Source organism: Ctenopharyngodon idella, chromosome 15 (genome assembly GCF_019924925.1).
Source record: "Ctenopharyngodon idella isolate HZGC_01 chromosome 15, HZGC01, whole genome shotgun sequence".
NCBI lineage: Eukaryota > Metazoa > Chordata > Actinopteri > Cypriniformes > Xenocyprididae > Ctenopharyngodon > Ctenopharyngodon idella.
In genome coordinates this window covers 36184143-36209932 of record NC_067234.1, presented here as the reverse complement: position 1 = coordinate 36209932, position 25790 = coordinate 36184143, and the positions used below count along the sequence as shown (strand labels likewise).

Genomic DNA, 25790 nt, shown 5'->3' with positions numbered 1-25790 from the left:
GCTCCTCAGCGAAAACCTGAAGATGCAACGCACCTGCTGCTCGTTATATACCCGCGCTGCGAGGCGAGCAGCTGATGCATATGATTGCATGCCAATGTGCATTGGCTCGTTGTAGTTACACTCGAAGTAGATTGGCCTCTCTAGCGAGATTCCTATTCGTCGGTCTGTCCGACGTACGTCTCCGTTCCCTCCTTCAGGGAACGAGGGTTACCTTTGTAACCGAGACGTTTCACTTTAGCCTTTAAAAAATCATTTTGGCTTGACTTTTGTTGTTTATAATGAATGCCACTACGACTATCTAACTTATGTTTTATTTTATAGTTTAATATATAATTTTATAGCTTCTTTTTCATTCTTGTTCTGTTGAATACTGTAACTTAAATGATTTCTTGTGGAGGGAACTACAATAGGTCTATGGATGTTTTGTTTTATTTACCGCTATTAAATATACATATAAATTAATGTAATTGTTTGCAATTACAAGGTTAACGGGTTTTTTTGGACCAATTTCTCTTTCATGAGATTACTTCCTCTTCTTGGCCGGGTTACGTTTCTCCGTGTCGTAAACTGTAGGGGCGAGGCTTCTCAACCATGGATTTTTAGGGGCGTGATATTTAAATGACGAGTGTTTTCAGCCGCCACATTTATCAACGTACGATCATTCGTACGATAGGATATGATGCCAGCATATGAATGTTTGATAAATCACACGTGAACCCTCTTGAAAGAGGAAAACTGCAATAGACCTTTATCACACTTCCTATATCCGGTAAGTGAAGCAGTGTATCGCTACTTCCGGTCCCATCGCAACTCAGTCAAACTAATGTCTGAATCCTCTCGCCGGTGTTACTGCAGCGATCCGGCTGCTCTAATTCTAAACAACGACATCCTCGCCTCAGTTTTCACGATTTCTCGACACAACAAGAACTGAGGAAAGCATGGGTGAGACTGATACGGCGGGATGAAGGTCCTTCTTTTAAAATAATATGCGGACGCTGGAGTACGTTCATGTGTAGTAGATGCATTTCCAAACTGAGAGTGTTTACATCTCATATCTTCAACTTGCTGAAATGTTTCCTTCCAAATACATTTATTTCCCATCTAACCTGTCGCAGTCCAGTGCTCGTCTTCTCATTAACTGTGTTTTTCTCTTCCTGATCATATTTCTTACCTGTTGAATTTACATTTATAAGTGAATTTGACTGATAAACACCCTTTATGAAAATTAACCATGGTTTTATTACAGTAAAAGGGTAGTAACCATGTTTTTTTCGCAGATTGATTACCATTTGTATTACCACCGTTTTACTACAAAATACCATGGTTAAAATATGGTTAGCAAGACCATGGTTAATTTGTGGTTACCATTGTTTAAGTTTTATTTGTAGTAAAACCATGGTTAATTTTCATAAGAGCAGTTTTAAAATAGATGAATGAATGTGCGGTAACTGCCTTAAAGAAATGTAATGATGTTAAACATTTAATCAATCGTAAACAGTAATGGTTTGACAGTGTGAATACTTTGAATATTAATTAAGAATTTTGGCATGAATGTGTGAATTACATACAGTGAAATGATTTTCAATGAAAAATGACACAATAATGACTAAAATATTTATTACAAATGAATAAATATGTTGATTCTGATCTTCTTCATCAGGTCTCTCACACTGCAGCGTCGCGGTCACTATTGGTTTAGACGAGCACACTGACATAAAAACTGCTGAAATAATCACGTATGTTTATGAGCCACGGCTTTCTCAGATCAGCTTATGATGATTAAAACTACAAGTTCTGTTGAGTTTGGAAAATTCTGAACACATTAATCATAAGAATAGCTCTTCTCTCTCTGAAAATGTCTGGAGTTTGAAATCATCCTGCAGATGCTCATTTTAAGAGGCGTTTTATTCAACTAGGTGATAACAGCCCATTGAAAATATACATAACCGGAAGAATCGATACACTGCTTCGACGAGCACTTCCGGTAATCAATCCCGCTGTCATAAAGGTCTATTGATCCTTTTCACAGACTGTGATGACGCGTTTAACGGTCATCAATATTGTATATATTTAGTATTATATTTGCATTAAATTAAAAAAACTAGTTACCGCTGCTGTGAGGGTGTTTCTGATACAGCGGCTATGGGAGTGACGGTAAAAATGACATCTTTCTCTCTTCTGACTGCTGTTATCAATCGCTCTCTATTTTTACCCTCTTTTTGAAGGTTGTAAAAACACTATTATGGAGTTTTTCTTTTGCAATTTGTGCAAATAGAAACACAAAAAATATATTTAATGTAGTCTCTCATTCACCGCTGTAAAAGTTTACCCAACTATGACGACTTCTGCTTCTGAGAAACACGGAAATGTGAAAAGGGTCTATTGAGGATTTTTTTTTTTAATCAAGTACTCAAATTTAAACGAGGAATCATGAAAGTCCTAATTACATTCATTAAAACAACACGTGGCAGGAGAGTCAGCTGACAGCGTCGATTGTCCTCCATTTGTTTTTCTTCTCAAGTCTCGTTTGATCTCGTGAGTCTCTGTGAGATCTCGTCTCGCTGTGAAATCGTTCCTACAATCAACAAGTGTGTGGTCTCGCGGTCCGACTGACGGTGTGTTCCAAACGGGATATATCGCCCTCCGAAGGGCACTTCAGAGTGAAAACAATCATGGCCGCCATATTGAAGGGTCGTTCCAAACCGAAGTGCTCAAAACTGGCCACTTCAAAGGGCCCTTCTGAATGAAGGATTCTGAAGGGTCCAACTGATGGACACTTCGGGCCCCCATGATCCTTTGCACAGGGAAGTTGTTTGACGTCACAGAATAGGTACAGGAGGCTCGGAGTACGATTTTACCTATAAATGTATGTATAGTATTTTTCTATACTACTGTAATATTTATACGAGCTAGATTTGGTACATTATTATGGTCAAAGTGACATTGTACTTTAACAAAAACACTTTACAGCTCCCTTTATCAGTCCATTCAAATGTTTCAAATACACAATATACGATATGCTGCGATAAACAAAAAAAAAAATCAACTCATCATTTTTGGGGGGGGGGGGGGGGGGGGGGGGGTCAACCAATGTACAAAATGTGCGACGAAGGCGCCTCCTTGATTGTCTCGTTAAGATGACACAGAAGTGCGTTCCAAAAAAAGTTTTTTTTTTACCCCTACACCCTTCATCCCTTCGAAGCGCTCACTCCGGAGGGTAAACCCTTTGAAGGGATTAGGGCATAGGGATGAGCCCTTCCAAATGGAACGCAGGGTGAATCATCTAGTGCAGTGACGCCTGCAGCCGTACAGCTGTATGCACTCCCTGTGCCTACCATGAGAGGGCACTAATTAATGCCGTTTTGATTTTATTTATTTATTTTTTTACAGATTTTAATATGATTATTAAAATCTATATGCGTACACGTGACATATTAAGAAAGCAAGAGATAATGAGAATAAATAAAGGTGTGCGTTTGTGTGTTGTAAAGTCAAGTGTGTGTGTGTGTGTGTGTGTGTGTGTGTGTGTGCATGGTTGGGCGTGGGGGATATGGGTGAAAAGAAATCTGATTGGCTAGTTTAGTTTCGTTGCTTTTTCCACACATGAAAAATGACATTACAGATAATGTTTAAAAACAGGCTCAAAATGTGTAAACGCTCTAAAACAACTAAATTCGATGGGAAAATTTGCAAAAAGGCCTAAAACTATTGAGCAGGGATGGAGGAATGAAGCCTCTTAAAGTCATCATGAAATCAAAATTGACCCTATTTACTTTGTTAGTGCATATTACTAGTCTTGTGGTGAACAATTAATCTGTGCAAGTTAATACACAGAAAAAGATTGTTTGTCGTGGTAATCTTTAATCAAAACCTGAAAAGTTACTTCCGGTCTGGAATGGTGTTCCTTCTCTGATGACGTCAGTTTGACGGCTTGGGTTGAAAATGTTTAAACCTCTCCCCTCCGACCGTTAGTCTGCTATGAGCGAGAGATGGAGAGGAGGAGCGCTAAAGTAAAACCCTGCCCTCTGTTCAATATTCCCTTTCACTTGGAAATACGTCACAACGCTGGAGAAAAGTCGCTTGCAACTTCCGGTTCACGGGGACTTTAAACCTTTGAAGCTTTTTTTTTCTAAATGTTTTGGGAAAAGTTTTTATTATTATTATTATTATTATTATGATTGCAAACATTACAAAGATGACATTAATGATATACAGTTTTGTATAGAGTACACAACATGTATCGACAATATGTACAATGTCATCTGAACATACAGAACAAAAAAAGAAACAACAATAATTGCTAAAAGAAGAAGATAAAAAAAAACATGAGGGTAAGATATTAATTTATATTTCAGTTAGAGTGTACAAATTAAAGTCATTACAAATTGAGGTTGTTCTTCTCGCTGTCTTATTTACAGAGGATGAAATAGTATCAAGATACATTTTAAATTCTTAAAAAACAAGAAAAATGAGTTTGTTGTTGGTGAAATTTCATTTATGGATATAGAATTTGCCAAGAAAATAAATTAAATTTATAACAAAACAAGATTTGTTTTTATTAGAATCAGAATCAAAGTGTCCAAAAATAATATCTTTAAAAGTTACAGATATATCTTGTTGGATATTATCTTTAATAAATGTTTCAATATCTTTCCATAGTTGTTCAGTATAGAAACATGACCAAAATAAATGATAGACAGTTTCTGTGTGAACTTGGCAAAATGAGCATCTTGTATCAATATTGGTTTTATATTTAATCATAAAATATTTAACAGGGTAAAATTTATTTATTATTTTGAAAGACACTTCTTTTACTTTATTGGTGAGAAAATATTTTTGACCAAATCTTTTTCCACTTTTAAATAAATTATTCCAGTAAAAAAAATGCAGGAGATATCGAGATAATATCTTCAAGAAACAGGTATCTAACTTTATTGTTACCTTTTTTTTGTTGTTGTTTCGGGAGAAGTTTCAAAGCATCAAGAGTGTCGAAAACAGCGCCATCTTGTGGCAGGTCAGATTTACAGCAGCCATAAACCTGAGAGCGCAGCTCCGCTGTTTTATCCATTAAACACAAATAAAAGCCTGACGACGATAAATGTGTTTAGTTTTCTGATCATATATTTCACACATTAAAGTGTGACAATACATTAAATGTAACAACAAAAACAATAATTATAATAATACTAATAATACCTACTGAGTTGTTTGAGGGAAGTAAATTATATTGTTGTTATTATACTGTTTATATGACAGAACATATGATAAAGGCTACAGGCTTATATGTTTAACATGTTAGTAAATGGACTTCCATATACCTGTAGAGTGTAGAAATCATATTTTTCTATGTTCAAGTGTTTGTTGAGTTGAGGTGATTGAGTGATTGATCTGTAAATGATTGAACACATGAGCTGCTCCTCAGTAAGGAGATTCGATCAACATTTAACACTCTTTACTTTAAACACACTCAATCTAGTGTTGTCAGTTTCTTACCTGAATACTACTGTTAGACCTACCTGAAAAAATAAAGCAGTCCATTTCATTTCTATCTTTATTCTGTTGTATTTATTTGTGTTATTGTTAATTTGTTCTTATTTCATTACTATATTCTTGTCTCTTTTAATTCAATTTACCATTTGAAATCAAGCTTGTGCTGTGTGTGTAAACTACTGCTACAAAAACAAGTTAGCAAAATATTTGTGAGATAATTGTAATGGTGATTGATCAATGTTTATATATTAAAAATCTTAAAATCTTTATCATATAAAGTGATCTCTTCAGAAGAGTTTTTGATTGGCTAGACTTTCAATAGATGGACAAAAAAGAAATAATATTAAAAATATATTATATGACAGTATATACAGTGTTTTTCCCCGTGGTGTCGAAAATGTTATCGAATATCGAGACTTTTCAAGGTATCGTATTGAAGTTATGAATTCCAGTATCGTGACAACACTAGTCAGGACTTTGATACATGAAGAACAAGAACAAGAATCATTAATGACCATCACATCCATCTCTTTTCTGTGATCATCTTTACATGTTATTTAATGTGATATAAATCATTTGTTATATAAGTTTATATATAAGCTTTCCCTCTCACACAAACACACACAAATAACATGGTAAATCTCACATTAAACATGGTGATCTGTGATTTTTAAATAATGAAGTCTGTTGATCTGATCTGAGAGAGTGAAGAGTGTGTCATTGTTCTCTACAGGTTGATTAAGTGTGGTGTCACAGTGAAAGGTTGTGCTGCTCTGGCTTCAGCTCTGAGATCAAACCCCTCCTCACACCTGAGAGAACTGGGTCTGTATGAGAATAATCTAACACACTCAGGAGTGAAGCTGCTGAAGGATCTGAAGGATGATCCACATTATAAACTGGAGGAACTATTGTAAGAATAGTTACTAACAATTTTCATCATATTTTCATTTAAAGTTCAAATGGCTGTTTTACTCTCTAGAAATAAAGGAAATTGTACCAGGTTCAGTAACTCCACGTGTGTGTGAACATTTTGTCTGAGATCATCAGATAATGAGTCTCAAATTCAGCTTCAGTTTCTGAAGGTCTCTGAACTTTAAACTCTGTTTAATATGAGTTTAATTCTGCTCATATTGTTGTGACTGATTGTATAAATAATATTAATGTTATTTTCAGCTTTTCTCCTTTAACTGTCTCTATGTGTGTGATAATCTGAGATTTGGGTTGTTTGTTATTAACTGATATTAAATTTGTAGTGGAGTGTGATGATCATTTCTGCTGGTTCTGGATCAGCTGTCCGTTGTGTGAAAGTGACCTTTCATGACCTTTTGATTTGTAAAGTGACTTCATCAGATAGAAGCAATATTATCATGTCTGAGAATGAATTAATATAGCTGATCTAGTCAGTGCTAAGTTTTCTCATGAAAAGATGTGACAGATGTAATGTCTCATACTGCATATGTGACTGTTTGTGTGTTTTATTTTAGGTTTGGATGGTATCAGATGACAGTCTGATCTTCTGATGATCATCTGATGGTGAATAAGGATCCACTACAGAGACTCACAGTCAACAGAATCAACAGAGACTGAAGATACAGTGACTTAACTGTTATAAATTAAGACTTCATTTAGATTTCAATGATCCTCGGACAGACATGATGAAGGCGGCAGTGAAACACCTTTTATTTCAGAGCAGCAAAATACAGTTTCTTGTTCATAGATTAACCATTTTATTTGTATAAAGGCACAGTATAAACTCAAAAGAGGTTTTGTTACAGAGAAAATATAGAGCCTGAATATGTTTGTTTGTGTTGTACCAGCAGAGGGAGACAAAGACTAATGAAAGATTCATTTTTCATAATTATAAAAAGAAAAAAAAAACCAGTTCAAGCTCACTTTTGGAAAACAAATAATGGAAGCTTGAGTGTATACATCATGTTTTTAATAATAGTTGTATTATATTTGTATTAATGTATTATAGGGGTCATGTGATGCGTTTTCATGTTTTCTCTTTCTTTAGTCTGTTATGTATCTGTTTGTGCATGTATAAGATCTGACAAGTTACAAAGCTCAAAGTCTCCTACAAAAAGATTTATTCTCTCTAATCTCTGGTACACACTGTATGATTTTGTGCTGTCCCAGACGAAAGATGATCGTCGTGAAACAATCGTGGCTCCTAAACATCGTACAGTGAGAGAGGTTCAAAGACGGTCTTGTGATCAAAGATAGCCTGAGATCATTTTCTGACAGTGTCATGATCATCTCACTTTTTTTTTTTTTTTTTTTATTAACCAGAGAAATATACAATCATAAACAGACATTTACATATTAATACACAGAAAAAAAACATGCCAGAGCATACAAATCATTGATTCATTAATCAAAATATTCCTTAAAAATATGACAAGTCTTCCTTGCTTTTTTATTTATAATGTTCTCCAAACTGGTGCAGTAGTTCTTAGTCTCCTGAAGAAAATGAATCAAATTTGGCTTGGATCCTGATCATTTCTTCTTGTGTATGTGAAATTTCCCCAAAATAATAAACAGTTGTACAATAAAAGTAAAATTATTATTAGTTTCATTGGAATAATACATATATATATATATATATATATATATATATATATATATATATATATATATATGTCAAATTTATTTAATTTAAATATAACATTTGTTTTCCTTCTAATGAAATTTTCCACATCCACCCAAAAAATCTTTGTGTATATACAATTACAAAGAGATGGACAATAGATTCTTTTTCTATTGAACAAAAATCACATGAATAATCAATCTCTAAATTAAACCTCTCTAACACTCTTTTAGCTGGATATATACCATGTAAAATTGTAAATGTAACCTCTTTTACTTAGCTTTTTTCCTGTTTATATTTCAGGTCCACAATAAGCTTTTATGAGTAGCTGTTTCATCTATTATAATATTCCTAATATGTTTATTTGTACAATTGTGTTTCAAAATATCAATGTCTCCTATAAACATGCTGCCTTTAACGAATATTGCCTCAGAAGAATCACTTCCACAAGCTCTTACAAAATGTATAACTTGTTGAGGTTTGGCGTCAAATACAACAGCGTAACTGAAACCAAATTTATCCAAGAATTCACTATAAGATAACAAATTACCAATTGAATTTAAAAGTTGTCTAACTAACGCAATATTATTTTCATACCAACTATTATAGAAGAGATCTATTTTTATATTGAATGCACCTATTATTCCAAATAATGTATTTATTTGGGGAAATATTGTGCTTAAACACCAGCATCCAGGCCAATAAAGCTTATTTGTGAAATTTAGCTCATTTGACAGGCAGTTTTTCAATTTTAAAATCGCATCTCAAAAGAAGATCTATGTCAAACACATGTTTTGGAAATGTATACCACATACTATCTTTTTCTTTAATAAATTTGATCAAACAATTAATCTTGAATGTATTATTTAAAGTTTCAAATCTAAGCACAGATAATTCTCCTTTGCTCTTTGGTTTACATAAAATTTATTTTCTCAGATAATGGTGTCTATTGCACACATGAGATCTAAAGCTAAAGACACATAAACAGATCTTGATATCCCTTCTGCTTTGGATAGTAAGACCCTACCATTCAGGGATAAATCTCTTTGAAGCCAGATATTAAATATTGTTTTTGTTTTGTCAATTATTGGCTGAAATTGAGCACATTGCGTTCATGCTCATCTTTATGTATAATAACTCCTAAATATGTGACTGTATGTTTAATAGGAATACCATGTTAATTCTGTTAAATTACATTCTTTAAGTGGAAACAGCACCGATTTATTTATATTTATTTTAAGACCCGATACTGAGGAAAACACTTTAATGCAATTAATCACTTTTATTATTTCTGAATCATTTTTAAGAAGAATAGTATCAGCCAATTGACATAATTTAAATACTCTTTCAAATACTCTTATACCTTCGAACTCTGTTTTTTTAATATGTAGAGACATAATTTGTGTAACTAATAAAAACGTCTCGGTTACTAAGGTAACCCTCGTTCCCTGAAGGAAGGAACGGAGACGTACGTCGGACAGACCGACGAATAGGAATCTCGCTAGAGAGGCCAATCTACTTCGAGTGTAACTACAACGAGCCAATGCACATTGGCATGCAATCATATGCATCAGCTGCTCGCCTCGCAGCGCGGGTATATAACGAGCAGCAGGTGCGTTGCATCTTCAGGTTTTCGCTGAGGAGCCGAACCGGATAGGCGGCAGCATCAGCGGGGTACAGCAACTGTGGCGACGGGACGTACGTCTCTGTTCCCTCCTTCAGGGAACGAGGGTTACCTTTGTAACCGAGACGTTCCCATTCAGTCGGTCACGTTCGACGTACGTCGGACAGACCGACGAATAGGAATCCCTACCAAAGCGCCACAGGAGCTGCCCCCTTCCAGCGCTCTGTTGTAAGCCACCTGAACCCCCTTGCCTACGGACGGTGGGACAGGGCTAACACAGAGAGTGTCGATCACTGCTGTTCCCTAAAACCCATTCAGTGAGACTATTGGATAACGCTGGGAAAGCGTACCCTTCCGCTGGGAAGGGAACACTGCGGAAGCCACATCGTTCCCCGAAGGAGTTATGTGGAGAAGTACATATGGACTAACCCGTAGGCTGTACTACATATGGAAGAACTGGGGTGACTCCAACTCGATGAGAGGTGGGTTCTCCCAGAGGGAAAGACACGGGCTTCGTTTAGGAGCAACCGTGGAACTAGACCTATGGGATCCCAGTAGGGTCACACATATGGTACCCAGCCTAAACCCGGTTCTCAAGGATACAATGGAGTATAGGCCTAGCGCCAGACGCTCCGCCACGTCGGCTGCCGAAGGGAGATCGGAGGACTCAACAGGGTCTGCCTTGTAGGGACTCTCTGGAGAAAAAAGCGCATGTAAGCGCAGCAAGCCGACACTAAGCCGGGGCCTCTCCGTGCCTCTGACCTGAGGTGAGAACACGGGAGGAGACCGGCTCGACACGAAGGCTATAGAATCTAGCGAACGTGTTAGGTGTCGCCCAGCCCGCAGCTCTACAGATGTCTGTTAGCGAGGCGCCACGAGCCAGCGCCCAGGAAGACGCCTCTCGTGGAGTGCGCATGCAACCTGAGCGGGCAGGGCACGCCCTGAGCTTGGTAAGCCAGGGCGATGGCATCCACTATCCAGTGGGCCATCCTCTGCTTGGAGACAGCCTTTCCCTTCTGCTGGCCTCCGTAACAGACAAAGAGCTGGTCTGAGGTCCTGAAGCTTTGAGTTCTGTCTATGTACAGTCGCAAAGCGCGAACTGGACAGAGCAAAGCCAGGGCTGGGTCTGCCTCCTCCGGGGGCAGCGCTTGCAGGCTCACTACCTGGTCCCTGAAGGGAGTGGTAGGAACCTTGGGCACATAGCCAGGCCGGGGTCTCAGTACCACGTGGCCGTCACCCGGCCCGAACTCTAGGCACGATTCGTCGACCGAAAAAGACTGCAGGTCCCCTACCCTCTTGATGGAGGCCAATGCAACCAGTAGCAAAGTCTTCATAGACAGAATCTTTAAGTCTGCTGATTGCAAGGGCTCAAAAGGAGCAATCTGAAGTGCTCTCAGCACCAGAGCAAGGTCCCAAGAGGGTATGGAGGGAGGACGAGGAGGATTCAACCGCCTCGCCCCCCTAAGGAACCTGACGACCAGGTCGTGCTGACCAACAGACTTGCCATCTATGTGGTCATGATATGCGGAGATAGCAGCAGTATGGACTTTGAGGGTGGAGGGGGACAGCCTACGCTCCAACCCCTGCTGCAAGAAGGAAAGCACGACACCGATCGAGCATCTTTGGGGGTCCTCTCGACGAGAAGAACACCACTCGATGAACAGGTTCCACTTCAAGGCGTCTCGTAAGTACCTCGGGGGGTAAGTCACCTAGAACCTCCGCGTCCAGTCCAGGGACCAGACATGGAGTTTCCAGAGGTCTGGACGCGGGTGCCAGAGAGTGCCCCGTCTCTGAGAAAGAAGGACCTTCCTCAGAGGAATGGGCCAGGGAGGGGCTGTCGCGAGGAGTGAGAGTTCTGGGAACCAGGTCCGGTTGGGCCAATAGGGCGCAACTAGCAGGACCTGCTCCTCGTCCTCCCTGACTTTGCACAGGGTCTGTGCAAGTGGGCTCACTGGGGGGGGAAACGCATATTTGCGAAGGCCCCGGGGCCAGCTGTGTGCCAGTGCGTCTGTTCCGAGTGTTCCCCCGGACAGGGAGTAAAACAACCGGCAATGGGAGGTTCCTGGTGAGGCAAACAGGTCTACCTGAGCCTCTCCGAACTCTCTCCAAATCAGCTGGACCACCTGGGGGTGGAGTCGCCACTCTCCTGGCCGTGCAGCTCGTGATAGCTCGTCGGCCACACGGTTGAGCACACTGGGAATATGAATGGCACGAAGCGACCTCAGATGCTTCTGACTCCAGAGGAGGAGATGGCGGGCGAGTTGCGACATGCGACAGGAGCGTAGACCACCTTGACGGTTGATGTACGCAACGGTCGCAGTGTTGTCCGTACGGACCAGTACATGCTTGCCCCGTAGCGGCCCTTTGAGGCGGCTCAGGGCAAGGTGTACCGCTAGCAACTCGAGGCAGTTGATGTGCCAATGCAGATGGGGGCCCGTCCACACCCCTGACACTGCATGCCCGTTGTACGTGGCACCACAGCCTGTGGCAGAGGCATCTGTGAATACCACAGCATGCCGGGACACCTGCTCTAGGGGTACTCCAGCCCGAAGAAACAAGGGGTCCGACCACGGGCTGAAGGTTTGGCGGCACTCCTGAGTGATTGCCACCCGGAACGTGCCGCGTTGCCACGCCCATCTCGGGACCCGGCCGTGGAGCCAGTGTTGAAGCGGTCTCATATGAAGCAGACTGAGCGGGGTTACTGCCGCTGCGGCTGCCATATGCCCCAGGAGCCTCTGAAAAAAAATTTCAGTGGAACCGCTGTCCTGCCGTTGAACGCATTCAGGCAGTTCAACACCGACTGAGCACGTTCCTCTGTGAGGCGTGCTATCTGTTCGACCGAATCCAACTCCATACCGAGAAAAGAGATCCTCTGCACCGGGGCGAGTTTGCTCTTTTCCCAGTTGACCTGAAGACCCAACTGGCTGAGGTGTCTGAGCACCAAATCCCTGTGTTCGCACAACTGATCCCGGGACTGTGCTAGAATGAGCCAGTCGTCGAGATAGTTGAGGATGCGAACACCCTGTTCTCTCATGGGAACAAGGGCTCCCTCCACGACCTTCGTGAAGACGCGGGGAGACAGGGCCAGCCCGAAGGGTAGGACTCTGTACTGATATGCTCGACCTTCGAACACAAAACGCAGGAATGGCCTGTGTCGCGGAAGAATCGAAACATGAAAGTACGCGTCCTTCAGGTCGATCGCTGCAAACCAATCCTGGGGACGGATGCACTCGAAAATGCATTTCTGCGTGAGCATTTTGAACGGTAGCTTGTGAAGGCTCCGATTCAAAACTCGCAGATCCAGGATCGGTCGTAACCCACCGCTTTTCTTGGGTACAATGAAGTAGGGACTGTAGAACCCTGACCTCATATCAGCTGGAGGGACCGGCTCTATCGCGTCCTTCGCCAGTAGGACCGCGATCTCCGCACGCAAGACACGGGCATCGACAGCCTTCACTGCAGTGAGGTGGACACCCCTGAACTTGGGGGGGACGCCGGGCGAACTGAATCGCATAGCCGAGCCCGATGGTCCGAATGAGCCAGCGAGACGGACTGGGAGCGCTAACCAGGCTCACAGAGACTGTACAAGCGGGATCAAAGGGACCGCAGGTGTACCCGCAGTGAGGCAGCGAGGTGGAACACAGGGACGCAGCTCGGGAGGCTCTCTCTGCAAGGCGGCCCGAAGCGGGGTTAGAGTGTGCTGTGCAACACCTACCTGGTTCCACGGTTGGGCAGGGGGCGCAGGAGAGGCTTGCTGCCTTCTCGACTGCACGCTGCTGCCCTCTGGCGAAGGAAGAGGGGGATGAGAGTGGTGAGGCTTTTCTCCTCCCACTGCTCTCCGAGCCCTCTTCAGACCCAGAGATGGAGGAACTGCTCTCTTTTTGAAAATTTGGGTACCGCTGGCTGTTGGACCAGCGGGAGAACAGAAACAAACCCAACCAACAGGATTTACCACCCGGCCCTCCTCCGGGGGGGGAGAGTAGCCCCACCCATCTCTGGGTCACCCGTCTCAGGGGTGATTTTTCACTAACCACTTAAACAGTAGCAGAGACGGGAGGCGTCATCTTCCTGAGGCGGACACAGTAGAGCAGACTGGGCCGGAGTTTTTTTTTTTTTTCTTCTGCAGGGGACGACACCCTTGGCGACGAGCAGACTGAGGGCCCACGAGGAACTCAATGGTTTGTCGGGGGAGGCTCCCTGGTCTGCCACTAACTGAGGAGAACTGCTGGGCTCAGTCCCCGACAGTGTCACCGAAAAGGCCACCTTGTGAGATGGGAGTGTCGAGAAAGCGTTTAGCTTGACGACCTCTTGCACCTCAGCAAGGTAAGCCAGGGGGCGCTTCTGGACCACTGAGGTGGACATCGTCTGGCCGAAGGCCTGCGCCGTGACTTTGATCACGGTTAGTCAACAAGCGCAGCTCAACCCCGGCTCAGAACTACCCTCATGCATAAAGAGTGCCTTGGCCTCACATGCAGGGTGGGTGTGGTCTGTGAACAGCCACCCCACCCATAAGGGTAGTGAGAGAGTAAAAACTTATGCAGATTTTGGCATTCCATATTTACGGCACCAATATAGCTCCATACTGCCAAGTTTTTCCATGCACATCCGGAACACCCGGGAAAGCATGGCTGTAAACTCTGAATCTGAGTCAGCATAAGCACACACCATTACAGTGGGCAGCGTCACCCTCATTTCCAGAGCATAACAGCCCTCTCTCCGATGCTGCAATCGACATCTGACCCTCAGCTGGAGCCCTGAATGAAATGTTAGGTTCCCTATGAAAAGGACCAGCAATCCAATCCAGAGCACAGCATGTAATGCACTAGAGAGGGAGGGGCCCTAGGGGGTTGGTTCCCCGAAGGAACCCCTCAACCTCAAGACACCCAAGCCATTTCACCAAAGTAGACCTCTTCTGGTGCACCAGAGAGGGCGCTACAATGGAGATTAGGCAAGGAGACCGCGCATCTAGAGCGCCGAGCGAGCGCTGGGTTGCCGTGACAACCCGCGCTGCAGCCAGACAGCTCGACGGCACACGACACGCAGAGGAGCGAGAGGTTTGCTCTCGCTGATCTCCGCGGTCTCCCAGAGTGTCGGGCAGACCCGCGGCTGTGCTTTTACACACAAGCGGCAGCTGGCCAACAACAGAGGGGACTCAAGCTTCCCGGAGAAAGAAGAGTCACGACCGGCGTGTCGACGTGATCATGTTCTCATACGAAAACATGAACCACCCACGAACATCGTTTCAGCACGCGCCCAGACATGTGAAACAGTGATCGTGGCCGTCAGTGAGGACAGGAAACGACCGCATCCAGAAACACACAAATAGAATGTCATCTTTAAAAATACGCAAGCTCTATTTGTGTAAGCTCTTTTAGGGACTTTACTCTTTTAGAGTGCTGAAGCACGCAGGGGAACGGCCGCCGCAACACAGACAGGGATTGTGTGCAGCCTGTCGTGTGCTCTTTCCCTCTTTGAAGGCGCTCACTCTTACCAGCCGTAAAAACGGCTTTCAGCGCTCGAAGCGCACCGTACCGGCCGTGAGAACAGCCTTCTGACGCTGTCAAAACAGCTATTTGCTCTATAATGGCAAACGAAACAAAAAACAGAAAATAAAGAAAGGACTTCAACCCCGCTGCTGTGCTGTTCACCCGCACTCGAAAAAAAAAAAGAGAAGTTCAACCAAAAAGCTTGACTCGTCTTCTTGCAGACACTTACTTGCAGAGAACAGGAACAAACACCGTTCGGCTCCGAAGCGAAAAGCTGAAGATGCAACGCACCTGCTGCTCGTTATATACCCGCGCTGCGAGGCGAGCAGCTGATGCATATGATTGCATGCCAATGTGCATTGGCTCGTTGTAGTTACACTCGAAGTAGATTGGCCTCTCTAGCGAGATTCCTATTCGTCGGTCTGTCCGACGTACGTCGAACGTGACCGACTGAATGGGAACAAATCTGGAGACAAAGGGCTACCCTGCTGTATACCTCGATTAATCTTAAATCTACCACTTGTACACATGAATAATTTGACTGAACTATTACATCCGTTGTAAATAGTTCTAACAGCATTTTGGAAGTAATCTCCAAAACCAAAATACATTTGAACATAAACTGGCTCACGGTATCAAATGTTTTGTAAAAGTCTATCAATAGCATCAAAGACTCAGTTGGTATAAAGCAATTGTAATCAATCATATCTAAAATCAATTGATATTATTACTGATATGTCATAAACCCTGACTGTTCTTCCTCAATGATCTCTTCCAGATCTTTCTTTAATCTTTTTCCAAAAACTATAGCAAATAGTTTAGCATCATTATTCAGAAGGGTAACTGGTCTCCAGTTGTCAATGTAAAGTTTATCCTTATTAGGCTTAGGAATAATTGTAGTAAGACCTTGTTTGAGAGTCGCAGGTAATTCAATGCATTCAATGGACTCTTTAAACATGGCTGCTAAAAGAGGAGAAAACTGACCACTGAACATCTGATAGAGTTCACTGGTAAACCCATCGTTCCCTGGACACTTATTATCTTTCAAGCCTACAATACAATGTTTAACCTTTTCTAGACTAATATCTTTGTCACAAAATAATTTAAATTCTTCATCTATTTTCTTTGTTGTGTCAGAAATGTTACTCAAATAAATCTGTTTCTCTATCATTATAAGGGTCTGAAGTGTATAGATTTTTATAAAACTGGGTGACATATTCAGCGATATCTTTATTGTTTTCACATACTTTATTATTTATCATGAGTTTACATATAGATGATAATTCCCTATTACGATTTTCTAAATTAAAAAAATATTCACCTTGTTCCATCCACTTCTGTCTACTCCCTATAAAGTCACCTCTAGCTTTGTCTTCATAAATTGTGTCTAATTGTAATTGCAAGGAGGTCTAAGTTTAAGATCTTCATTTGTTAATATTTGTTTACTGGATAATTCCATTATTTCTTCAATTAATTTATTTTCTTTCTCTTTTTTTACTTTAGCAATTTTTTCCCCTACACTTACAGCTACGCTTCGTATTTCAAATTTCATTAATTCCCAATTATGACCAAATTTATTGAAGACACATGCCTGTTTCCAATATTTTCCTATAATTTCAGTGGCTTTATTTTTAAACCATTCATTCTCTAACAAGTTTTTATTTAATTTCCAATCATTTATTTTAGGACCAGCTGGACTTACAGCATCTTTGTTGATTTTAATCATTATTGTGATCTGTTAATAATGAAGATTCAATTTTCACTAATTCAACTTCATCTGCACTATTTGCAGAAATGAGCCAAAAATCAATACGAGATTGTTTAGTCAAATCATTATTGCTCCAGGTAAATATTCTTTGGTGTGGGTAAGTATATCTCCAGATATCCAAAAGATCCAATCTTGCTTATGTTTTTTAATTCACATGTTTTTTCATTGTTTTTAGGGGACCAGCGGTCTATTTTTTATTTTACTCTCAATTGTTAAAAACAAATGATTACTCTTCTGCTTATTATTTGTGGCATAAACATTTACTGTAATAAATTGAGAAAGATCAATACTAACGTAGAATTATCCATCTTCCTTCAGTATCTGTTAGTTTACTGTGAATGCGTCCTTTGAATTTACCTTTTAATATAACTACCCCTGCAGATGAGAACCAAACATCATTCCCTCACTGACTTCTCCAAAAACTTACATCTGCTTCACAAGCATGAGACTCCTGAATGAAATAAAAGTCTGCACCTTTGCTTTGACAATACAAAAATAAAGATTTTCTTTTCAGCTGGTTTTGACGTCACTTCCAAGATGTCGTTAAGTCCTGTTTCTAATGAGCATAAACGTAAAAACAAACTTTAACTTTAGACATTAAGTTTATGTAATGATACATTCGTTTTTGCTTTTTGTCAGCTGTTTTCAAAGCGATTATGTTATTTTTATTCTGTTTTTCACAAAACTCGTTGTTTTGTGGCGACATCACATGGTCAATGTGAACATGACGTCACGTGTGATGACTGGAACACACTGAGGGCTGAAGTGGGACATTTAAATTGGGAATGCAGCATAACTTGCGTCGTAGCCTATGATTCAATAGGTGTCATCATCATGTTTATAAGGATTTGGGAGACATTGCAAGCAATGAAGGGGAAGATGCATCTACAGCCAGTGCTGCAGTGTTTGCTGACCCAGAGCAAGAGGCTTTCTCTCCACTGGCCCCTCAATCATCTGTGCTTCACTTTGGCTCACAGTGTAACCTCTGACCTTCACATCGTTCATCAGGTAGATTAACACTCATACCTAGAATTAATTGTACATGCCACCATCTGTTTACATAATGTAGGAGGGCAAATAATTTGTGAAATCTTTCTGTTTGATGCAGGCAGGTACAACTCTAACGCTATCTTTGACCTCCATTTTAACACATAATTTAATTAACACATTTAGATTTTGTGACAAAGTTGTTTGGGATTGCAGTAGGTTGGACAGGGGTACCTAAGCAGTGACATATGGTGCTGCACGATTACATAAAGGTGGACCTGTTTTTATTCTAGCTGTCCAGGCACAGCCCAAGATGGTCAGTGTGGGACTCGGACAGAAAGGTTTAAGAAACAAACATCAACTCCACTGCCCAGTCCTGTGCACAGCGATGATGAATCATCCTCTGTTTTCAAGGATGAACCTGGTGATGTGTCATGGATCCCAGAGGAAATGAGAAGTGACTCATCTGATGAGGAACCACTGCAGGAATCTCACCCTGGATTCAAGTAAGACTTATTCTTTTAATATTAGATTGTGAATGACCCAAAGCAGGCAGGGATCATTAGAGATCTGAACGAGATGAGGGGCGGACTGATCCTGTCTGGTGACTGCAGGTAGCACACTTCAGTTTATATCATTGAAATTGAAAACAAGTCAAAACTGTATAATATAATACAGTTAAATGTATTAAGTTTTGTGCCTAAACGTCTGAATTAAACTCTTTTTAACATTCATAGGTCAGATTATCCTGGCCATTGTGCAAAATATGGCACATGAGTCATTCCACGAAACCCTCTGACCTTTTTCAATGTATTTTATCTAGTGGGTCGCCAAAATATATTTTTAAAAGCTTTTTGTATTAATTGAAATGTCTCCTTTAATAATGTTTAAAAACATGACATACATTTTATCTTTAGATTAGAAATTATTTAGTTTTTTTTTAGTTGACACCACCTATTTAGTCATGTCCCTCAAGGCCTTCTGTGAAAGTGTATTTGGGATATGAATAATAAAATGAGAAAAAAAGTCCATACATTTTGCCATTCCCATAAATATCCATCTGTGCTTTTTTGCTGGTAATGTTTTTTTCTAAGTAAATTCATGATTATTCATTAAAATCACATTATTTATTTCCGTACCTCAGTAACCCCTTAACCCCGTTACACAAACAATTCTTCCCCTATAAAAATAATGAACTGATACTTACGTGACATCATTAATAGGAAGTGACATCATAGAAGTCTTCTGAACAACATTGTGAGCAGACATAGGCAAGTTACCACCTTCTTTAATAATTATAACTAAATTATGTTGTGAAATTGTGTTTGTCAAGCTTAACGACTCAACCCTCTTGCATCAATTAAAGATAGAAAACTATTACTTGCGAAAATTATCTTTGTTATTTCAACATTATTCATGATTTCTTAATATCATGCATACCATGTGCTCTCCATTTATTCTCTAGATTTAGAGCAGGGGCCAATTTGGGCAAAAAATCACAACCCTGTCACACTCAACCTCGTCACACCTACATTTGTATTATTATTATTATTATTATTATTATTATTTATTTTTTATGAAAAAGTAATTTAAAGTTTGTTGAACTCTCTTTTATATTTGCAATTACTGAATTAGTGTGAGGAAAATCTGATTAATAGGAAATACATTACATTTTATAATAATATTCAGAGAGTATAGTAAATCCTTGCTGAATAAAAATACGAATTTCTTTTAAAAAAATCGTATTGACCCCAGTTGAATACACTAACATTTATAGGTTTAGGGTCTATTTAACAACAAATCCTGAATTAAAAAAAAAAAAAAAAAGGTTTAAACTGTTAATACGGTTTCCACAAAAATATTAATCAGTGCAGCTGTTTTCAGCATTGATAAAATTCAGAAATGTTCCTTGAGTTGCTATTCAGCATATCAAAGTCCACTAAAGGATTCAGAGGTTTTTTGCATTTTACTCCTAAACTCTGGAATAGCCTTCTTGATAATGTTCGGGGCTCAGATTCACTCTCCCAGTTTAAATCTAGATTAAAGACACATTCTTTAGCCAAGCATAACACATCTCATAACCTTGTACTTTAGTTATATGTGATGAAATAGTAAAAAGCGCACATGATCATCTTTTGCCAGCAGCTATGCTAATCTTTCTCCTGTTTCTATCTCAGGATGCCCAGCAAGGTTACTAGAGATTACGCCAGCTCCAGTTTGGATCCAGCCTCACTTGTGAAGACTTTAGATGATGGCAACACTCACGAGGACCTCAGATAGATGGACATACAAAACTGCCAGATATTATCCTTATATTGTAATTATTGGTCCGGTTTCAAGGACAGGGCTTAGAAGCCAGGATTATGTCTTATATTAGGACATTTAAGAAGATTTTTAAAACATGCTTTAGAAAAAAAAAAAAAAAAAATACTGGTGTACAAAACAATGACACTGACCTATTTTAATATGCTTTCTGTTTAAGGGTTAGTTCACCCCAAAATGAAAATTCAGTCATTAATTACTCAACCTCAGGGCCGGCCCAATCCTTTATGGGGCCCTAAGCAGAATTTTATGGGGCCCCTCAGTTAAAATAACTTAAGATTAACAGTATCTTCTTATATAAAAATATAAGTTAACAATATTAAGTTAAATACTTAAATAATGACATAAAATGAACAGATCAGATGGACCTGTAACAAGATAACAATAATAAATGTATTAACATTAAAGGAATAGTTCACCCAAAAATGAAAATTCTGTCATTTAGTCACAAGTTGTTTTAAACCTGAATGAGTTTCTTTCTTCTGTTGAACATAAAAGTTATTTTGAAGAATGTGGGTAACTAAACAGTTGCTGGTCACCATTGACTTCCATAGTATATTTTTTCTATGAAGTCAGTGGGGACCAGCAACTGTTTAGTTATCCACATTCTTCAAAATGTTCAGCAGAAGAAAGAAATTAATACAGGTATGGAACAACATGAGAAAGAGTGAATAATGACAGAATTTTTCATTTTTGGGCGAACTGTCCCTTTAAGGACAAGCGGCAGCATGTTTACTATTAGGCTGCTGTCACTTTAAGACCTGCACACATCTAACAAAAATATGATTTTTCAAATCCAGAAAAACCTGTTAGATGACACATACTCTTTTCTGAACACAACGTTCAGTTCAACTGAAAGTGTTGTGTCATGAAGGAGAAAACATGATATATTAACGGAGAACAAACATCAAAATAGTAAGTACTTTAATGAAATATTTCAGTGCACTGAGACACATGAAACATATTTGTTTTCAAGATGAAGTGAATGAGTGAAATTAAATATGCCTTGGCTTATAGATTATTACATTATATATTTAACATAGACTTAACATCATATAGTCTGAGTATAAACACTTATTATAGGCGTATCGTATGATTCAGGATAAGACAAAAACACAGGCTGGAAGATAGATTCATGATGTACTCGCTTATTGTATGGGCCTACATTTTGTAAATTTTGAACTAAAGTTATATGGAATAGTAAATGTACCTCTATTGACAGTCTATGCAACTTAAGTGAAAAGAAGCTAGAGTTCACCTGTCGCCATTTTAAGCAGGTAAAATACAAATACGATCCGTAAAAACAGAGCATCAAAGTGTTTAATAGATACATTTATCAAAGTTCAAGCAGGAATTTCTGTGTATCTTTATGATGTTAAAGCTGGAGGATTTGAGAAGCTGTATCATGTAAAAGTTTGATCAAGGTGAGTGTTCATGTGTGGTGACTTCCTCATATTAATATGAATCTCTGGAGGACATTTTAAGTGATTGTTTGATATAAAATCTTTAATAAAGGGTTTCTTTCACTTCAAGGTTTCTTTTGTGTTTGGTGATGTCTGTGATTTTTCAGAAGTTTAATAGCATATATGTGAACATGACTGAACTTGAGTTAACACAGTCACATGATCCTTCTTCTCCCACACTCGAGATATGTTCAGCTAAATTATGAAGGTTGTTTAATTTAATCATTTAGTTTTGTGTCTGAATGTTTTGTTCATTCAGAGTCAGTGGAGGAGATCAAACTCATCAGATTCACCTGATTCACAAGGATCCAGAGATGGAGATTTTTCTCCAGGATGCAGGTACTTTCAACAATTACATATTGTGTTACATCACAGATCAGACACACACAAAATGAAACAGTTTACAGAAAGAAAAAAAAAAAAAAAAATAATAATTTTGCTTTTTTTTTTTTTTTTTTAAACTACATGAAATAAAAAGATCATAAAGTTTCCTCAAAGTGTTTTTGATAAAAAATGAGTGTGTTTATATTAATATGGTTCCTCTCATACAGAATGAACACAGTCATCTAAAGGGTTAAACTGAATCTGTTCTCTGTTACAGTTCAGTCCAGCAGAAGAGCTCAAACCCAGAGTCCAGCTGTGTGTCTGTGAAGAGTGACAGGTCTATGGAGAAGCCAATAAAGTTTAAGAGTGAAGACAAACGGCCTGATCTCAGGTACTCAGAATAACATTTCTATAAAAGATGTGCTTATAGATGTGCTCATATAACTGTCTGTCAGTTTATTAAATTATCACTGTTTTGTCAATAAACAGTAACAATATTGATCAGATTGATATTCTGGGCACGGTAGTTGGAATCTGACCGAACCAGAGACCTCAGTTTGTGAACATAAAACCAACAAACATCTTCATGTGAACACAAACAAAACTTTACTGATTACTCTAGACACACTAACACTAAAAGGAAATACAACACATTAGTCCAGTGGTTCTCAAAGTGTGGGGCATGTGGGATTAGCAGGAAAAAAAAATTGTTTTGCAGCAGCGTTCAAGTGCATTATTAGCGGTTGGCGCTCTGCCTTTATAAAGCGGCACAGAACGCCAATTACACTGAATCGTTCTTCAGATTCTTGACTTGTCACTGTCTGAACAAGCCCAACACAGAAGTTGCTCAACATAGAAAAGCATCAATTGCTTCAGTGGACAGAATCACAAGCTGCTATTGCATGCGTTCTGGTGAGAAGACTAACTTACAAGAAGCTGAACTTGTGAGGCGCTGTCAAAAACTGTTATATATAACAGGACCAAAAAAGTTTGAGAACCACTGCATTAGTCTTTGTGTCTTTAATGAAAGGAGAGCAGCGCTGGGGTCACTCAGATTGGCTCTCCTTCAGAGTATCACAGCCAATCCTGACACTACAGTTTTGGGTGGCAAAGTGGTTCTTTGTCTTCAGGACTGACCTCATTTGAATATCATAAACTGTGTGTCTGTTTTAAAACTCATCCTTTATAAAACTCTTTCTTCTGTGTGATACATTGTGTGTGCGGAGTGTGGTGTTCGGTTCCTGACACTTCTGTTGAGTTCAGTTGTGGTTCAGTGTTGGTGTTCAGACATTCATGCTCCATGTTTCATCTCTTGTTTCGAGCGCACATGTTGAGTGTTCATTCACTCTTGTCTCGTGTGTTTTTATCAAGCACTTGGTCTATGTGTTCACTGGCCAATCTGTTCTCTGTTACATTTTATATTAATACGGTTCCTATCATGCAGAATAAACACAGTCATCTAAAGGATTAAGCTGAATCTGTTCTCTGTTACAGTTCAGTCCAGCAGAAGAGCTCAAACCCAGAGTCCAGCTGTGTGTCTGTGAAGAGTGACGGGTCTATGAAGGAGCCACTAAAGTTAAATAGTGAAGACACATGGCCTGATCTCAGGTATATTATTTCTATAAAAGATGTGCTTATAGCATTTGATTTTTATGAAATTGATATTAATATACAGCAGTGTAATGATCTGGATTTGAACCAGTTCTTGTGCTCTTGTGTAAAGCTCTATGTATTGTATTGTTAAATATCAGGTTTTTATTGTTGTTTTTATGTCTATGCAGTGTTTTTAATATGGTTTCAAACAAAACCATGTGCAAATCCATATGTCAACACCATTGTTGAGTATTTTCTCTTGAAATTTCTGGTGTTCCTGTCGTCACAAACTACCGTGTAACCAATCATGCTTTAACATATCATTAACTATGCTATGAAGCAGGGGAGTCTCAAGAGTAGCCATAATAGTATATTTTTCTGTTGATATGAAAAATTGTGTACATTTAGCAATATAGTGAGTGAATTATGTATATGATGTATATTATGATGAACTATATGCCTTTCTCCACTGATGTTCTAAGTGGTTCAAAGCATTTCTAAGGATAATGATTGTTAGAAGGCAGCTGTCTGATGGCGAACGGGAACATGGTTTGTGTAACATTAGCAACACATTATTAGCTGTTTGACAACATAGTCAAGCAAAAGGCTAATCATATTAATTACCTGTTAGTGAAAGTTCTGGAAAATTGAGACGCTTACACGGATGTCATATTTCTCGCTCGTTTACTTCAGAACACAAGGAAAAAACAACGACGATTGACTTACTTGACGAGGCTGAATCAATAATAACGATATCAGCATACTTAGTGTGTACTTGAAGTATATCAGGGTGGGATGGACATCATTGCGATCTTTCAAAATAAACACAAAACATAATAATAATAATAAAGTATTTCTCATTATTTACACTTAGCATCACATATGCTTCTATTCAGGAAAATTTTACTAATTATTCAACAACAAAAGTTACAACATTATCGTTATGTGTCTGAAGTCATAAAGAGCGATACCATTGTGCAGCGTTTACTGCAGTAATGTTGAGCGAGTGGACCTCTGAGCTGGTGTGAGTGGAGGCAGGGCTAATTTGCATATTCATGGATCCACGTATACTAAATAAAGCAAGGGTGTAGAGTTACATTCAAGATTTAAGGGATAAAATTAGTGACTACAGGGACAGTTTAATACATTCACACACTGTAAAGCTGTTGGTCTGTTAGTCAGTTAATGACACAATTACATCAATATCAGTGTGTCTGATTCTTTACCCTCTTCATTCTGATTTAAGGTCAAATCTTCAATCCATACCAGTTAAAAAAAAGAAAAAGGACACACCTGTGATTCAACCACAAGACTTTAATGAAAGCATGTATCATGATTTCAGGTAAAATGTAGGACTTTTGTTCTTGTTTAATTTTAGGTGTTGCAATGCACATCACTCAAACACATGATTTATCATTGAAACATTTGAAACCTAATGATGTTCTGTGTCCCATAATACAGCAAACAAAAAATCCATTTTGTAATTTATGGCTGTTTACTTTACATAAACTTGTGTAATAATGTGGTATTTTAATCTTACAGCCATGACTCTAAACCTGCTGAAGTCCTCAACACATTGAGATCAAATCTGAGGAAGAAGTTTGAGTGTTTGTATGAGGGAATATCAAAGCAGGGAAACCCAACACTCCTGAATGAGATCTACACAGAGCTCTACATCACAGAGAGTGAAAGTGGAGAGATCAATAATGAGCATGAGGTGAGACAGATTGAGACACAGTCCAGGAGAGCAGAAACAGAGGAAACACCGATCAAATGCAGTGACATCTTTAGACCTTTACCTGGACAAGACAAACCCATCAGAACTGTGCTGACAAAGGGAGTCGCTGGCATTGGAAAAACAGTCTCTGTGCAGAAGTTCATCCTGAACTGGGCTGAAGGGAAAGAGAATCAGGACGTCCAGCTCATATTTCCACTTCCTTTCAGAGAACTCAACTTGATGAAGGACAAAACACTCAGTCTTTCAGATCTTCTTCATGTCTTTTTCCCTGAAACAAAAGAAATGGAAATATCCAGTGACAAATATAAAGTGTTGTTTATCTTTGATGGTCTGGATGAGTGTCGTCTGTCTCTGGATTTTCAGAGCGATGTGAGGTTGTGTGATGTGACTGAATCAGCCTCAGTG

The 25790-nt window shown here is 39.6% G+C and overlaps 2 protein-coding genes and 1 long non-coding RNA gene across 5 annotated transcripts in view; 2 read left to right on the top strand and 1 right to left on the bottom strand.

The window, feature by feature from the left end:
• The window catches only part of LOC127495187 (uncharacterized), a 287303-nt gene that overhangs the window by 31343 nt on the left and 230170 nt on the right, over positions 1 to 25790 (bottom strand). The window lies entirely within an intron of this gene.
• LOC127495147 (NACHT, LRR and PYD domains-containing protein 12-like) overlaps positions 1 to 25790 on the top strand; it is a 267772-nt gene that overhangs the window by 57901 nt on the left and 184081 nt on the right. Inside the window, exon 6 of one of the 3 annotated variants that reach the window (XM_051861645.1) lies at positions 22332 to 22445. The exons of the other annotated variants lie outside the window; for them this stretch is intronic. Coding sequence (XP_051717605.1) covers positions 22332 to 22445 — 114 coding nt within the window. The remainder of the gene's footprint in view (positions 1 to 22331; positions 22446 to 25790) is intronic. 3 annotated transcript variants of the gene reach the window in all.
• LOC127495226 (uncharacterized) lies at positions 11750 to 20794 on the top strand. The gene is made up of 3 exons (XR_007925093.1): positions 11750 to 17966; positions 18239 to 18559; positions 20123 to 20794. It is a non-coding gene; the product is annotated as an uncharacterized LOC127495226 (long non-coding RNA).